Source organism: Pseudophryne corroboree, chromosome 1 (assembly GCF_028390025.1).
Source record: "Pseudophryne corroboree isolate aPseCor3 chromosome 1, aPseCor3.hap2, whole genome shotgun sequence".
Classification (NCBI taxonomy): Eukaryota; Metazoa; Chordata; class Amphibia; order Anura; family Myobatrachidae; genus Pseudophryne; species Pseudophryne corroboree.
Genome location: NC_086444.1, coordinates 755,669,677 through 755,686,548, shown reverse-complemented (window position 1 = coordinate 755,686,548; position 16,872 = coordinate 755,669,677). Strand labels below are relative to the sequence as shown.

Here is a 16,872-nt window from a genome sequence, read left to right as displayed (position 1 = left end):
GCAGAATGTGCAAGTTGAATCGTGCTACAGATCCAGCGAGCAATAGTCTGCTTTGAAGCAGGCGCACCCAACTTGTTGGGTGCATGCAGGATAAATAGCGAGTCAGTCTTTCTGACTCCAGCTGTCCTGGAAACATAGATTTTTAGGGCCCGGACTACGTCCAGCAGCTTGGAATCCTCCAAGTCACGAGTAGCCGCAGGCACCACAATAGGCTGGTTCAAATGAAAAGCTGAAACCACCTTTGGAAGAAATTGGGAACGAGTTCTCAATTCCGCCCTATCCTTATGAAAAATCAGATAAGGGCATTTGCATGACAAAGCCGCCAATTCTGATACACGCCTGGCCGACGCCAAGGCCAACAGCATGACCACTGTCCACGTGAGGTATTTTAGCTCCACGGATTTAAGTGGTTCAAACCAATGCGACTTCAGGAAATCCAACACCACGTTGAGATCCCACGGTGCCACTGGAGGCACAAACGGGGGCTGAATATGCAGCCCTCCCTTAACAAAAGTCTGAACTTCAGGCAATGAAGCCAGTTCTTTTTGGAAGAAAATGGACAGAGCCGAAAACTGGACCTTACTGGAACCCATTTGAGGCCCATAGTCACTCCTGACTGTAGGAAGTGCAGAAATCGACCCAGTTGAAATTCCTCCGTTGGGGCCTTCCTGGCCTCACACTAAGCACATTTTCGCCATATGCGGTGATAATATTTTGCGGTCACATCTTTCCTAGCCTTAATCAGCGTAGGAATGACTTTATCCGGAATGCCCTTTTTCTTTAGGATCCGGTGTTATACCGCCATGCCGTCAAACCAGCGGCGGTAAGTCTTGGAACAGACAGGGCCCCTGCTGCAGCAGGTCCTGTCTGAGAGGCAGAGCCCATGGGTCCTCTGAGATCATTTCTTGAAGTTCTGGGTACCAAGATCTTCTTGGCCAATCCGGAACCACGAGTATAGTTCTTACTCCTCTCCTTCTTATTATTCTCAGTACCTTGGGTATGAGAGGCAGAGGATGGAACACATACACCGACTGGTACACCCACGGTGTTACCAGAACGTCCACAGCTATCGCCTGAGGGTCCCTTGACCTGGCGCAATAACATTTTAGCTTTTTGTTGAGGCGGGACGCCATCATGTCCACCTGTGGCCCTTCCCAATGGTGTACAATCATTTGGAAGACTTCTGGATGAAGTCCCCACTCTCCCGGGTGGAGGTCGTGTCTGCTGAGAAAGTCTGCTTCCCAGTTGTCCACTCCGGGAATGAACACTGCTGACAGTTCTAACACATGATTTTCCGCCCATCGGAGAATCCTTGTGCCATTGCCATCCTGCTTCTTGTGCCGCTTTGAAGGTTTACATGGGCGACCGCCGTGATGTTGTCTGACTAGATCAGCACCGCTGGTTTTGAAGCAGGGGTCTTGCCTGACTTAGGGCATTGCAAATGGCCCTTAGTTCCAGAATATTTATGTGTAGGGAAGTCTCCTGACTTGACCATTGTCCTTGGAAGTTTCTTCCCTGTGTGACTGCCCCCCAACCTCGAAGGCTGGCATCCGAGGTCACCAGGACCCAGTCCTGTATGCCGAATCTGCGGCCCTCTGGAAGATGAGCACTCTGCAGCCATCACAACAGCGACACCCTGGCCCTTGGAGACAGGGTTATCAGCCGATGCATCTGAAGATGCGATCCGGACCACCTGTCCAACAGATCCCACTGAAAGATCCTTGCATGGAACCCTCCGAATGGAATTGCTTCGTAAGAAGTCACCATCTTTCCCAGGACTCGCGTGCAAAGGTGCACCGACACCTGTTTTGATTTTAGGAGGTCTCTGACTAGAGATGACAGCTCCTTGGCCTTCTCCTCCGGGAGAAACACTTTTTTCTGTTCTGTGTCGTGAACCATCCCCAGGAACAGTAGACGCGTTGTAGGAACCAGCTGCGACTTCGGAATGTTCAGGATCCAGCCGTGCTGTTGTAGCACTGCCCCAGCTAGTGCTACTCCGATCAACAACTGTTCCCTGGACCTCGCCTTTATAAGGAGATCGTCCAAGTACGGGATAATTATAACTCCCTTCCTTCGAAGGAGTATCATCATCTCTGCCATTACCTTGGTAAATACCCTCGGTGCCGTGGACAGACCAAACGGCAACGTCTGGAATTGGTAATGACAGTCCTGTACCACAAATCTGAGGTACTCCTGGTGAGGGGGGTAAATGGGGACATGCAGGTAAGCATCCTTGATGTCCAGTGATACCATGTAATCCCCTTCGTCCAGGCTTGCAATAACCGCCCTGAGCGATTCCATTTTGAACTTGAACCTTCGTATATAAGTGTTCAAGGATTTCAAATTTAAAATGGGTCTCACCGAACCGTCCGGTTTCGGTACCACAAACATTGTGGAATAGTAACCCCGTCCCTGTTGAAGAAGGGGTACCTTGACTATCACCTGCTGCGAATACAGCTTGTGAATTGCCTCCAGCACTGCCTCCCTGTCTGAGGTAGCTGTCGGCAAGGCAGATTTGAGGAAACGGAGAGGGGGAGACGTCTCGAATTCCAGCTTGTACCCCTGAGATACTACCTGTAGAATCCAGGGATCCACCAGTGAGCGAGCCCACTGGTCGCTGAAATTCTTGAGACGGGCCTCCACCGTACCTGGCTCTGCCTGTGGAGCCCCAGCGTCATGCGGTGGACTTAGAGGAAGCGGGGGAGGACTTTTGTTCCTGGGAACTGGCTGTATGCTGCAGCTTTTTCCCTCTACCTCTGCCACTGGGCAGAAAGGACGCGCCTTTAACCCGCTTGCCATTCTGGGGCCGAAAGGACTGTACCTGATAATACGGTGCTTTCTTTGGCTGTGAGGGAACATGGGGCAAAATGTTGATTTCCCAGCTGTAGCTGTGGAAACGATGTCCGAGAGACCATCCCCAAACAACTCCTCACCCTTGTAAGGCAAAACTTCCATGTGCCTTTTAGAATCAGCATCACCTGTCCACTGCAGAGTTCCTGGCAGAAATGGACATTGCGTTTATTTTAGATGCCAGTCGGCTATTATCCCTCTGTGCATCTCTCATGTATAAGACTGCGTCTTTAATATGCTCTATGGTTAGCAATATAGTGTCCCTGTCTTAAGGTACAGAGAATCTGACCACGCAGCTGCAGCACTGCACATTCATGCTGAAGCAATAGCTGGTCTCAGTATAATGCCTGAGTGTGTATATACAGACTTCAGGATAGCCTCCCGCATTCTATCTGCAGGCTCCTCTAGGGCGGCCGTGTCCTGAGACGGTAGTGCCACCTTCTTTGACAGACGTGTGAGCGCTTTATCCACCCTAGGGGATGTCTCCCAACGTGACCTATCCTCTGGCGGGAAAGGGTACGCCATTAGTAACCTTTTAGAAATTACCAGTTTCTTATCGGGGGAAACTCACGCTTCTTCACACATTTAGTTCATCAGATGGGGGAAAAACCACTGGAAGCTTTTTTCTCCCCAAAACATAATACCCTTTTTTGTGGTACCTGGGGTAATATCAGAAATGTGCAACACATTTTTTATTGCCGTAATCATGTAACGGGTGGCTCTATTGGAATGTACAGCAGTCTCATAGTCGTCGACACTGGAGTCAGTATCCGTGTCGACATCTGTGTCTGCCATCTGAGGTAGTGGGCGTTTTAGGGCCCCTGATGGCTTTTGAGACGCCTGGGCAGGCACGGGCTGAGAAGCTGGCTGTCCCACATCTGCTATGTCGTCAAACCTTTTATGTAAGGAGTTGACACTGTCACGTAATTCCTTCCACATGTCCATCCACTCAGGTGTCGATCCCGCAGGGGGTGACATCACATTTATCGGCATCTGCTCCGCCTCCACATAAGCCTCCTCATCAAACATGTCGACACAGCTGTACCGACACACCGCACACACACAGGGAATGCTCTGACTGAGGACAGGACCCCACAAAGTCCTTTGGGGAGACAGAGAGAGAGTATGCCAGCACACACCAGAGCGCTATATAATGCAGGGATTCACACTACCCACAGTGATTTTTCCCTTATAGCTGCTAGAATACACAGATTTGCGCCTAAATTTAGTGCCCCCCCTCTCTTTTTAACCCTTTGAGCCTGAAAACTACAGGGGAGAGCCTGGGGAGCTGTCTTCCAGCTGCACTGTGAAGAGAAAATGGCGCCAGTGTGCTGAGGGAGATAGCCCCGCCCCTTTTTCGGCGGACTTCTCCCGCTCTTATAATCATAATGTGGCAGGGGTATTTTACTCATATATAGCTTATTAGGCTATATTATGTGTGATTTGCCACTCTTAAGGTACTCTAATTGCTGCCCAGGGCGCCCCCCCCCCCCCAGCGCCCTGCACCCATCAGCGACCGGAGTATGTGGTGTGCACAGGGAGCAATGGCGCACAGCTGCAGTGCTGTGCGCTACCTTAATGAAGACCGGAGTCTTCTGCCGCCGATTTCCTGGACGTTCTTCTTGCTTCTGGCTCTGCAAGGGGGACGGCGGCGCGGCTCCAGGACCGGACGACCGAGGCTGGGCCTGTATTCGATCCCTCTGGAGCTAATGGTGTCCAGTAGCCTAAGAAGCCCAAGCTAGCTGCAAGCAGGTAGGTCCGCTTCTCTCCCCTAAGTCCCTCGTAGCAGTGAGTCTGTTGCCAGCAGATCTCACTGAAAATAAAAAACCTAAAATATACTTTCTTTTCTAGGAGCTCAGGAGAGCCCCTAGTGTGCATCCAGCTCGGCCGGGCACAAAATTCTAACTGAGGTCTGGAGGAGGGTCATAGAGGGAGGAGCCAGTGCACACCAGGTAGTCCTAAAGCTTTCTCTAGTTGTGCCCAGTCTCCTGCGGAGCCGCTATTCCCCATGGTCCTTACGGAGTTCCCAGCATCCACTAGGACGTCAGAGAAATATATATATATATATTATTATTTTTTTGAGTATCCCTTATCCAAAATGCTTGGGACCAGAGGTATTTTGGATATTGGATTTTTCTGTATTTTGGAATACTTGCATCCCATAATGAGATATCATGGTAATGGGACCTAAATCTTTAAGCACAGAATGCATTTATGTTACATATACACACAGCCTGAAGGTAATTTTAGCCAATATTTTTTATAACTTTGTGCATTAAACAAAGTGTGTCTACATTCACACAATTCATTTATGTTTCATATACACCTTAAACACACAGCCTGAAGGTCTTATAATACATTATTTTTAATAACTTTGTGTATTAAACAAAGTTTGTGTACATTGAGCCATCAAAAAACGAAGGTTTCACTATCACACTCTCACTCAAAAAAAGTCTGTATTTCGGAATATTACGTATTTCGGAATATTTGGATATGGGATACTCAACATTATATATAATTTTTATTTTATATCAGTGAGTATATATATTTTAGATTATTTCTCCTTGCTGCACAATAGGTCTCAACGTGCCCTGAATGCCAGGGTATGCTGGTATTTGTGGTTCCTCTAGTGACAGCATGCTCTAGCATGTCCAAACCTTTAAAGATGGCCTGGGCATGCTGGGACCTGAAGTGAACTATATTTACATTTACATCTATTAACCTACCAATGCACAGGTCTGGTTATCCTAGTGGGACTGGCGCAATCCCCCTGGGGAAAACAACATACTAACTGGCCTAGGGCCAGTTAAGCAATATGGCAGGGAGAGCCCATACTGCTGGCTTCCCTGCAAAAAGGACCACCAGCTGTTGCTGGCAAAGCCCAGTAGTGGCTGCTGGCTACCAACATTTGCCCTCCCACTGTCTATTGTTATTAGCATTCCTTCAGTTGCTGTGTGATCCCCCCTCCCTGTGCCCTACAGTATTTGCCTGTACAATGCCACAAACACATTGAGGTGCCATAAAAGCAAACAATAATAAGAATGATCATTTTAGTTTGGCAGCACTAGTGCTGGTTACATCATCATCATCATAATAATAATTATTACTATTATTATTATTTAACTGGGCATGCAAGATCTGCACTGGTTTTCATCATCATCTTGCACCAGGGGAGGCAGCCACAACAGGTACGCCATCTGTCAGACGTGTCTGCGTCTTCCTCTACTCTGCAAAGCAAAGTGTGTTACCATGCCTATACTGTAACTGGGCAATGTCAGCCTGCCCCTTCTCTCCCTCATTCTGCCTAGGAGCAGAGAGGCACAACAGAGATATGTACTCCTTTTTGTGTATGTGCAGTATAACAAATTAATTTTATTGAGGAAAACATTGCAATTTGATTTTATGTCCAACTCTACATGACCCTCATAATGTGTAATTGTGGTGTGTGTTCTAATGTAAATGGGGATGAGAGATTTCCCAGGGACCAATGATCCTTGAGTTTACACTTTTTTTAAACTTTGGGTCAAGTCCCCATTTTGTTATAGAAAAATGTAGGGAGTGTCAGGCTTGCCCGTCCGGCTGCTGGCGGTGCTGCATGGCTGTGGCTAAGCGCGGCGGGGCTGGCAGCGGTGTCGGTGCAGCTGCCTCAGTGTGGGAGACGGGGGACCTTCTGGGTAAGAGGGAGTGCTCCTGTGTGTCTGCAGCACGTTGGAGACCAAGGTTCTCTGTGTTAAATCACTGAGCTCTGTGGAATGCTCAGTCCAATGGGAGGCAGCTTCCTCTTACAAAAGGGGTCAGCCCACTCTTTCATGCTGCCAGTGCCTTATGTTACTACATAGAGCAGAAGCTCCAGCTCTGAGCTCCCTCAGGTGTCCCCTTCGGTTTCCCGTGATCCAAAGGGTCTCCAACTCCACTGTGCAAGAGAGTGTCACCTCCCACTGCACCTCTGCCGGCGGCTTCTCTGTTCTACATTCCGCAGCTGTCGGCCCTCCGGGAAGCACCCCAGGTGCCCTGCGACCGTAGAGGGGCTCCCCGGTCATCCGCAGTGCCTCCTAGCCACGTCTATTCAGTATTTATTCGTCAATCTTCAAAGCACCAATAGCCAGTGTCCTTTATATTCAGTGTTCTTCAGTCATGCCACCGCAGCAGTCATTTTTCAACAGGTATATTCAGTGTTCTTCAATCACGCCACTGCAGCATTCATTATTCAACAGTAATATCCAGTGTTCTTCAGCCACGCCTTGTCAGCATTCGGTCTTCAGCAGCGGTCTTCAGTCACTCAACCTAGAACCTAGAGTTATATGAGAAGGAATTACATCCGGCCTCCCCAGTTCCTCCCTGCTTCCATGGCCACTCCTCCAACGAACGCCCAGCCTTCGGATTATCAACTTCAGCCCGTTGTGAGAGAGTAAATGCTGTGTTCACCCTGTCATAAGCTACACTCAATAGTTCTACTTTGTTGGTAGAGCTAATAATAAATACAATACAAATATCTATTTCCAGTACCTTATGAAAGGGTTTAGGCCACCACCTAATTTGCCACCTCAGACAGCACATGGTTACGCCCATGCCTGGCCAGGATTCTCAGCACAGTTATCTACTTACCTTCCACAAGCTACCTGTGAAATCTGCCCTTCATATTCTTCTATCTTCTGAGGCACTGATGTGTGAGCAACAGAGCTGTCTCCTAGCTGCCCATATGAGCCATCACCAAATGTATACACGGTGCCATCCTGGTAAAAATTGAATTATATTATTCAACAAGGGTAAAAGACAAGTAAACCATATATGAGGACTTGTATTATTTGTAACTGAGGTGTTACACCTGTGCAGAGGGTTGCATAGAGTGTGGTAAGCAGTTATAAGGTGCCGACTGCAGATACTTTCCATTTTTTTCCATGAGATAATAAGGCAGAGTAATGGGTACGGCAAAAATTAGGTCACAGCGTGTAATGAATATCAGAATAATTATAACATACACCTATAGTAGGGGCAGCTACAGGTGGCACTGCAGACAGCATCTCAAAACAGCACATCGATAACAGTTTGATGCGTGCAAATCCTCGCTTACAGCATGCATGGCTTTGCCATAGTTGCCTCAGTGACTGGGGTTCTATTTACTAAGCACTGGAGAGAGATCAATTGGATGGAAATAATGTACCAGCCAATCAGCTCCAAACTGTAATTTTTCAAACACAGCCTGTGACATGGCAGTTAGTGCTGATTGGCTGGTACTTTATCTCCATCAGCTTTATCTCTCTCCAATGCTTAGTAAATAGACCCCAATGTGCTGACACCCCTGCGTGGAGTTGTCCATGTGCGCGGATGCAAATACAGCTGTAGTGTCTTCTCTTGCTGTAGTTCCTCAGTAGCTGGATGCAGTACTACCGCCTGCCACCCACTGCTCGTACTACTGGGCCTGTATATAGATCGTGCCCTCTGAGCCTTATTTAAACTTTCCTCCCATTGTGCATACTTTATCCAGTTACTAACAACAGTTCAGATTTTTCTGATATTTGCCCTAATTCAAGTTGATTGCAAAAGCAAAATCTTCACCTAATGGGGAAAACCATGTGCAGTGCATGTGGGGCAGATATAACATATGCAGAGAGAGTTAGATTTGGGTGGGGTGTGTTCAAACTCTGTTCCAAAAATGCAGCATCGAATAAACATCGCAACCATCGGTCTCAACATTGGACAGCGGAGTAACCCACAGATTACACAAGATGTCCATCAAAACTGCACTGCAGGAGTCAATGAAATTGCATCCGAGGATACAGCCACTGGTTTCAACATGCCCAGAAAACAGGGCTGAAAATGCCCATGTTTTCTGCAACACCCCCATATTGCTGCCCCAAAATGCCTGCAGGCAATCAGGCTGCAGGTAACAGGGCACTGTGACACAGGTGTATTAAGGTACACATGCACTCCCTAACACATGTGCAGTTCTCTAAACAACTCTACAATCCTCCTCTGAATCAGCCGCTGTGTTCCCAAATGGGCCTGTAGCAACTATTAAACTGAACAGAACTGGTACATTTATTTTTACCTTGCTCAGTACAGCAGTGTGTTCATCTCCACAGCTTATGTAGACAACACTCAGAAATCTCAAAGAGGAGACTGCTTTTGGTCTGAATACACCTGCTTAACGAAAATAAAAAAATCAATTTAATTCACTCTCTGAATGTCTATGTATCAAGGTTGTGCGTTCACAAATAAAATGTACCTTTTTGGGGGTCACTTTCAAATCCCAGTTGTCCTGCATTATTCTTTCCCCATCCAAACACAATTCCTAATTTAGACAGAGCAAAACTCTGGGAACCACCTGCAGTGACCTGAACCAGAGGGACCCCTTTCAAGAACTTTACAAGTTGAGGGCTTGCATGATCTGCTATCTGATTTCCCAGGCCGAGCTGACCAACATCATTCTTTCCCCATGAGAACACGTTGCTGTCTAAAAAGAAGACACAAAGTACAACTTTCAGAATTAGCTTTTCCATTACCTCCAAAATAAAGTCTTGTCCTCTATTTATGTATCACATGCAAGGACCCATTACTTCATTGATGAGTCTGGTAATCTTGTGTCTAATGCACAGCCACCATCAGAAATATTGGGTCCCCTGCAAGCTAACAAATAGGGGCAACCCCTCATTTCAGGAACACCAGTGCAAAGCCTATTCTGGTGGCTAATGGGCATACTTATTACAATGGGCTGTGATCAGCGGCTGGCTGCAGCGTCGACTACCTCGTGCACTGGGAGGTGGCACTAAGCACATGTGAAGATGTATGCAATATACTGTATGTGCTAGCAGTGGGATGTGGTTCGTTTTATCGACAGTATCTAGGTCGACAATGTTTAGGTCGACCACTGTAGGTCGACAGTCACTAGGTCGACATGGATGGAAGGTCGACAGAGTTTCTAGGTCGACATGTGCTAGGTCGACATATCTAAAGGTCGACATGAGGATTTTTTTTTTTTTTTGGTGTCGTTTTCTTCGTAAAGTGACTGGGATCCCAAATTAGTGCACCGCTTCGCTCGCCATGCTTCGGGCATGGTGCCTTCGCTCCGCTACCGCTTCGCTCGGCACACTTTACCGTTCCAATAGTAGTCCACGTGGATCGTTAAGTATGAAAAAAATCCCCCCCCCCAAAAAAATAAGAATTTACTTACCGATAATTCTATTTCTCATAGTCCGTAGTGGATGCTGGGGACTCCGAAAGGACCATGGGGAATAGCGGCTCCGCAGGAGACTGGGCACAAAAGTAAAAAGCTTTAGGACTACCTGGTGTGCACTGGCTCCTCCCCCTATGACCCTCCTTCAAGCCTCAGTTAGGACACTGTGCCCGGACGAGCGTACACAATAAGGAAGGATCTTGAATCCCGGGTAAGACTCATACCAGACACACCAATCACACCGTACAACTTGTGATCTGAACCCAGTTAACAGCATGATAACAGAAGGAGCCTCTGAAAAGATGGCTCACAACATCAATAACCCGATTTTTGTAACAATAACTATGTACAAGTAATGCAGACAATCCGCACTTGGGATGGGCGCCCGGCATCCACTACGGACTATGAGAAATAGAATTATCGGTAAGTAAATTCTTATTTTCTCTAACGTCCTAGTGGATGCTGGGGACTCCGAAAGGACCATGGGGATTATACCAAAGCTCCCAAACGGGCGGGAGAGTGCGGATGACTCTGCAGCACCGAATGAGAGAACTCCAGGTCCTCCTCAGCCAGGGTATCAAATTTGTAGAATTTAGCAAACGTGTTTGCCCCTGACCAAGTAGCTGCTCGGCAAAGTTGCAAAGCCGAGACCCCTCGGGCAGCCGCCCAAGATGAGCCCACTTTCCGTGTGGAATGGGCTTTTACAGATTTTGGCTGTGGCAGGCCTGCCACAGAATGTGCAAGCTGAATTGTACTACAAATCCAACGAGCAATCGTCTGCTTAGAAGCAGGAGCACCCAGCTTGTTGGGTGCATACAGGATAAACAGCGAGTCAGATTTTCTGACTCCAGCCGTCCTGGAAACATATATTTTCAGGGCCCTGACTACGTCCAGCAACTTGGAATCCTCCAAGTCCCTAGTAGCCGCAGGCACCACAATAGGCTGGTTTAAGTGAAAAGCTGAAACCACCTTAGGGAGAAATTGAGGACGAGTCCTCAATTCTGCCCTGTCCGTATGAAAAATTAGGTAAGGGCTTTTATAGGATAAAGCCGCCAATACTGAAACACGCCTGGCTGAAGCCAGGGCTAACAGCATTACCACTTTCCATGTGAGATATTTTAAGTCCACAGTGGTGAGTGGTTCAAACCAATGTGATTTTAGGAATCCCAACACTACATTGAGATCCCAAGGTGCCACTGGAGGCACAAAAGGAGGCTGTATATGCAGAACTCCCTTGACAAACGTCTGAACTTCAGGAACAGAAGCTAGTTCTTTTTGGAAGAATATTGACAGGGCCGAAATTTGAACCTTAATGGACCCTAATTTGAGGCCCATAGACAGTCCTGTTTGCAGGAAATGCAGGAATCGACCCAGTTGAAATTCCTCTGTAGGGGCCTTCCTGGCCTCGCACCACGCAACATATTTTCGCCAAATACGGTGATAATGTTGTACGGTCACATCCTTCCTGGCTTTGATCAGGGTAGGGATGACTTCATCCGGAATGCCTTTTTCCTTCAGGATCCGGCGTTCAACCGCCATGCCGTCAAACGCAGCCGCGGTAAGTCTTGGAACAGACATGGTCCCTGCTGGAGCAGGTCCTTTCTTAGAGGTAGAGGCCACGGTTCTTCCGTGAGCATCTCTTGAATTTCCGGGTACCAAGTCCTTCTTGGCCAATCCGGAGCCACGAGTATAGTCTTTACTCCTCTCCTTCTTATGATTCTCAGTACTTTTGGTATGAGAGGAAGAGGAGGGAACACATACACTGACTGGTACACCCACGGTGTTACCAGAGCGTCCACAGCTATGACTCTGCAGCACCGAATGAGGTATTGAGGGTCCCTTGACCTGGCGCAATACCTGTCCAGTTTTTTGTTGAGGCGGGACGCCATCATGTCCACCTTTGGTTTTTCCCAACGGTTCACAATCATGTGGAAGACTTCTGGGTGAAGTCCCCACTCCCCCGGGTGAAGATCGTGTCTGCTGAGGAAGTCTGCTTCCCAGTTGTCCACTCCCGGAATGAACACTGCTGACAGTGCTATCACATGATTTTCCGCCCAGCGAAGAATCCTTGCCACTTCCGTCATTGCCCTCCTGCTTCTTGTGCCGCCCTGTCTGTTTACGTGGGCGACTGCCGTGATGTTGTCCGACTGGATCAACACCGGCTGACCATGAAGCAGAGGTCTCGCCTGACTTAGGGCATTGTAAATGGCCCTTAGTTCCAGGATATTTATGTGAAGTGACGTTTCCATGTTTGACCACAAGCCCTGGAAATTTTTTCCCTGTGTGACTGCTCCCCAGCCTCTCAGGCTGGCATCCGTGGTCACCAGGACCCAATCCTGAATGCCGAATCTGCGGCCCTCTAGGAGATGAGCACTCTGTAACCACCACAGTAGAGACACCCTTGTCCTTGGAGACAGGGTTATCCGTTGATGCATTTGAAGATGCGATCCGGACCATTTGTCCAGCAGATCCCACTGAAAAGTTCTTGCGTGGAATCTGCCGAATGGAATCGCTTCGTAAGAAGCCACCATCTTTCCCAGGACCCTTGTGCATTGATGTACTGACACTTGGCCTGGTCTTAGGAGGTTCCTGACTAGGTCGGATAACTCCCTGGCTTTCTCTTCCGGGAGAAACACCTTTTTCTGTACTGTGTCCAGAATCATTCCTAGGAACAGCAGACGTGTCGTCGGAATCAGCTGCGATTTTGGAATATTTAGAATCCATCCGTGCTGTCGTAGTACTACTTGAGATAGTGCTACTCCGACCTCTAACTGTTCCCTGGACCTTGCCCTTATCAGGAGATCGTCCAAGTAAGGGATAATTAAGACGCCTTTTCTTCGAAGAAGAATCATCATTTCGGCCATTACCTTGGTAAAGACCCGGGGTGCCGTGGACAATCCAAACGGCAGCGTCTGAAACGAATAGTGACAGTTCTGTACCACAAACCTGAGGTACCCTTGGTGAGAAGGGCAAATTGGGACATGGAGGTAAGCATCCTTGATGTCCAGAGACACCATATAGTCCCCTTCTTCTAGGTTCGCTATCACTGCTCTGAGTGACTCCATCTTGAACTTGAACCTTTTTATGTAAGTGTTCAAGGATTTCAGATTTAAAATGGGTCTTACCGAGCCGTCCGGCTTCGGTACCACAAACAGCGTGGAATAATACCCTTTTCCCTGGTGAAGGAGGGGTACCTTGATTATCACTTGCTGGGAATACAGCTTGTGAATGGCTTCCAATACCGCCTCCCTGTCGGGGAGAGACGTTGGTAAAGCAGACTTCAGGAACCGGCGAGGGGGAGACGTCTCGAATTCCAATTTGTACCCCTGAGATACTAACTGCAGGATCCAGGGGTCCACTTGCGAGTGAGCCCACTGCGCGCTGAAATTCTTGAAACGGGCCCCCACCGTGCCTGAGTCCGCTTGTAAGGCCCCAGCGTCATGCTGAGGACTTGGCAGAAGCGGGGGAGGGCTTCTGTTCGTGGGAAGAGGCTGTCTGCTGCAGTCTTTTTCCCCTTCCTCTGCCCCGGGGCAGATATGAGTGGCCTTTTGCCCGCTTGCCCTTATGGGGACGAAAGGACTGAGCCTGAAAAGACGGTATCTTTTTCTGCTGCGAGGTGACTTGGGGTAAAAAGGTGGATTTCCCAGCCGTTGCCGTGGCCACCAGGTCCGATAGACCGACCCCAAATAACTCCTCCCCTTTATACGGCAATACTTCCATATGCCGTTTGGAATCCGCATCACCTGACCACTGTCGCGTCCATAACCCTCTTCTGGCAGAAATGGACATCGCACTTACTCTTGATGCCAGAGTGCAAATATCCCTCTGTGCATCACGCATATATAGAAATGCATCCTTTAAATGCTCTATAGTCAATAATATATTGTCCCTGTCCAGGGTATCAATATTTTCAGTCAGGGAATCCGACCAAGCCACCCCAGCACTGCACATCCAGGCTGAGGCGATTGCTGGTCGCAGTATAATACCAGTATGTGTGTATATACTTTTTAGGATATTTTCCAGCTTCCTATCAGCTGGTTCCTTGAGGGCGGCCGTATCCGGAGACGGTAACGCCACTTGTTTTGATAAGCGTGTGAGCGCCTTATCCACTCTAGGGGGTGTTTCCCAACGCGCCCTAACCTCTGGCGGGAAAGGGTATAATGCCAATAATTTTTTAGAAATTAGCAGTTTTTTTATCGGGGGAAACCCACGCTTCATCACACACCTCATTTAATTCATCTGATTCAGGAAAAACTACGGGTAGTTTTTTCACACCCCACATAATACCCTTTTTTGTGGTATTTGTAGTATCAGAAATGTTCAAAACCTCCTTCATTGCCGTGATCACGTAACGTGTGGCCCTACTGGAAAATACGTTTGTTTCCTCACCGTCGACACTGGAGTCAGTGTCCGTGTCAGTGTCTGTATCGACCTAAGGTAACGGGCGTTTTATAGCCCCTGACGGTGTTTGAGACGCCTGTACAGGTATTAACTGATTTGCCGGCTGTCTCATGTCGTCAACAGTCTTTTGTAAAGTGCCGACACTATCACGTAATTCTTTCCATAAGACCATCCAGTCAGGTGTCGACTCCCTAGGGGGTGACATCACTAACACAGGCAATTGCTCTGCCTCCACATCATTTTCCTCCTCGTACATGTCGACACAGCGTACCGACACACAGCACACACACAGGGAATGCTCTGATAGAGGACAGGACCCCACTAGCCCTTTGGGGAGACAGAGGGAGAGTTTGCCAGCACACACCAGAGCGCTATATATATATACACAGGGATAACCTTATATAAGTGTTTTTCCCTAATATAGCTGCTGTATATATTAATATGCCAATTTAGTGCCCCCCCTCTCTTGTTTTACCCTGTTTCTGTAGTGCAGGACTGCAGGGGAGAGTCAGGGAGCCTTCCTCCAACGGAGCTGTGAGGAAAAAATGGCGCCAGTGTGCTGAGGAGATAGGCTCCGCCCCCTTATCGGCGGCCTTTCTCCCGCTTTTTAATGGAAAAATTGGCAGGGGTTAAATGCATCCATATAGCCCAGGAGCTATATGTGATGTATTTTTTGCCAAAACAAAAGGTTTTTTATTGCGTCTCAGGGCGCCCCCCCCAGCGCCCTGCACCCTCAGTGACCGGAGTGTGAAGTGTGCTGAGAGCAATGGCGCACAGCTGCGGTGCTGTGCGCTACCTTATTGAAGACAGGACGTCTTCTGCCGCCGATTTTCCGGACCTCTTCACTCTTCTGGCTCTGTAAGGGGGCCGGCGGCGCGGCTCCGGGACCCATCCATGGCTGGGCCTGTGATCGTCCCTCTGGAGCTAATGTCCAGTAGCCTAAGAAGGCCAATCCACTCTGCACGCAGGTGAGTTCGCTTCTTCTCCCCTTAGTCCCTCGGTGCAGTGAGCCTGTTGCCAGCAGGTCTCACTGAAAATAAAAAACCTACTTTAAACTTTTACACTAAGCAGCTCAGGAGAGCCCCTTAGCCTGCACCCGTCTCGTTCGGGCACAAAAATCTAACTGAGGCTTGGAGGAGGGTCATAGGGGGAGGAGCCAGTGCACACCAGGTAGTCCTAAAGCTTTTTACTTTTGTGCCCGGTCTCCTGCGGAGCCGCTATTCCCCTTGGTCCTTTCGGAGTCCCCAGCATCCACTAGGACGTTAGAGAAAAAAAAAAAAAGTGAAAAACTCATGTCGACCTTTAGACCTGTCGACCTAGCACATGTCGACCTAGAAACCCTGTCGACCTAGTGACTGTCGACCTAGAGTGGTCGACCTAAACATTGTCGACCTAGACACTGTCGATCTTCAGACCGGATCCCCTAGCAGTGTATCCAGGATCAGCAGCGGCGCTGTATTTCGCAGCCGCGCACAGAACCAGGGACGCTGCATTAGACTTCAGAGATAGATGCTTTTGCTCAGCAAATATATGCAAATGCCTGCAGGAGACATCACAAGGAAAAAGACGTCTCCTGCCAGCATAGGATCAGCATATGAAGACACAGCATAGGATAACAGCGACTATCTGTTCCGATAGCAGCAGCATTGACAATCTGACTTGGCCTTAGCTTACTCAGAATGGCCACCTCCTGTCTGCTTTGTGAGGCCAGTAAAGCTGTGTTGGAATATGCAGACATCGGCCTCGACACTCCCAGAAAACAATGCAGACACCCCCATCTTCGGGAAATACTGTGCCGCACTGCCCCGGACCCAAAACAGCCGCAGTATGTTAATTATGCTGTGGCTTGCGGGCACTGCGAGCCTTCTTGCAAAAGGAGACCTGCACATATGCAGTGAGCTCTCACCATCGGAGATGAACGCAAACCACCTTTGCTGTTAGTGTATAAACCTGACTTCCAATTCAGTGGCCATATACCTGTAATTCAGCCCTCTATGATGGGTAGAAAACAAATTAAATAAATCAGTCAGATAATGTACAAGTCAAGGATTTTTGCTGAGAAGGAAGCAGACTATGGGCCGTATGTAATGCAACGAGAGACAGCAGGAGCTCCAAGATTCCGCCCGAACTCGTACGTTTTTTAAAGTGGCAATCATTTAACAGGCATAACCAACCTGGTTTTGCCTTGTAAATGATTGCTGCTTTAAAATAAAAAAAAAAAAGTATGGATTCAGCCAGAATCTCAGAGCTCCGGCAATCCCGCACTACATTACATCCGGCCCCATGTGTCTATTCTGGGTCACACTTCAATCATTTTTCAAAATACAACTTTTATTTATAATACACTTAAAAATGGCAAAAAACGTTATAGTAACATACATGTACATTGCAAAATGAATGAGCAGTGGTGAATTATAATATATTTTCCCAGTAGATAGTATTATAGC

General features: G+C 48.2%; 1 protein-coding gene across 2 annotated transcripts in view; it reads right to left on the bottom strand.

The window, feature by feature from the left end:
* The window catches only part of LOC134909808 (probable E3 ubiquitin-protein ligase HERC6), a 244,695-nt gene that overhangs the window by 206,044 nt on the left and 21,779 nt on the right, over positions 1–16,872 (bottom strand). The window contains exons 4-6 of one of the 2 annotated variants that reach the window (XM_063917080.1): positions 9,077–9,304; positions 8,900–8,994; positions 7,456–7,583 (exon numbers count right to left, since the gene is read on the bottom strand). In XM_063917080.1, coding sequence (XP_063773150.1) covers positions 7,456–7,583; positions 8,900–8,994; positions 9,077–9,304 — 451 coding nt within the window. The remainder of the gene's footprint in view (positions 1–7,455; positions 7,584–8,899; positions 8,995–9,076; positions 9,305–16,872) is intronic. The other variant, XM_063917088.1, reaches the window with a different exon arrangement.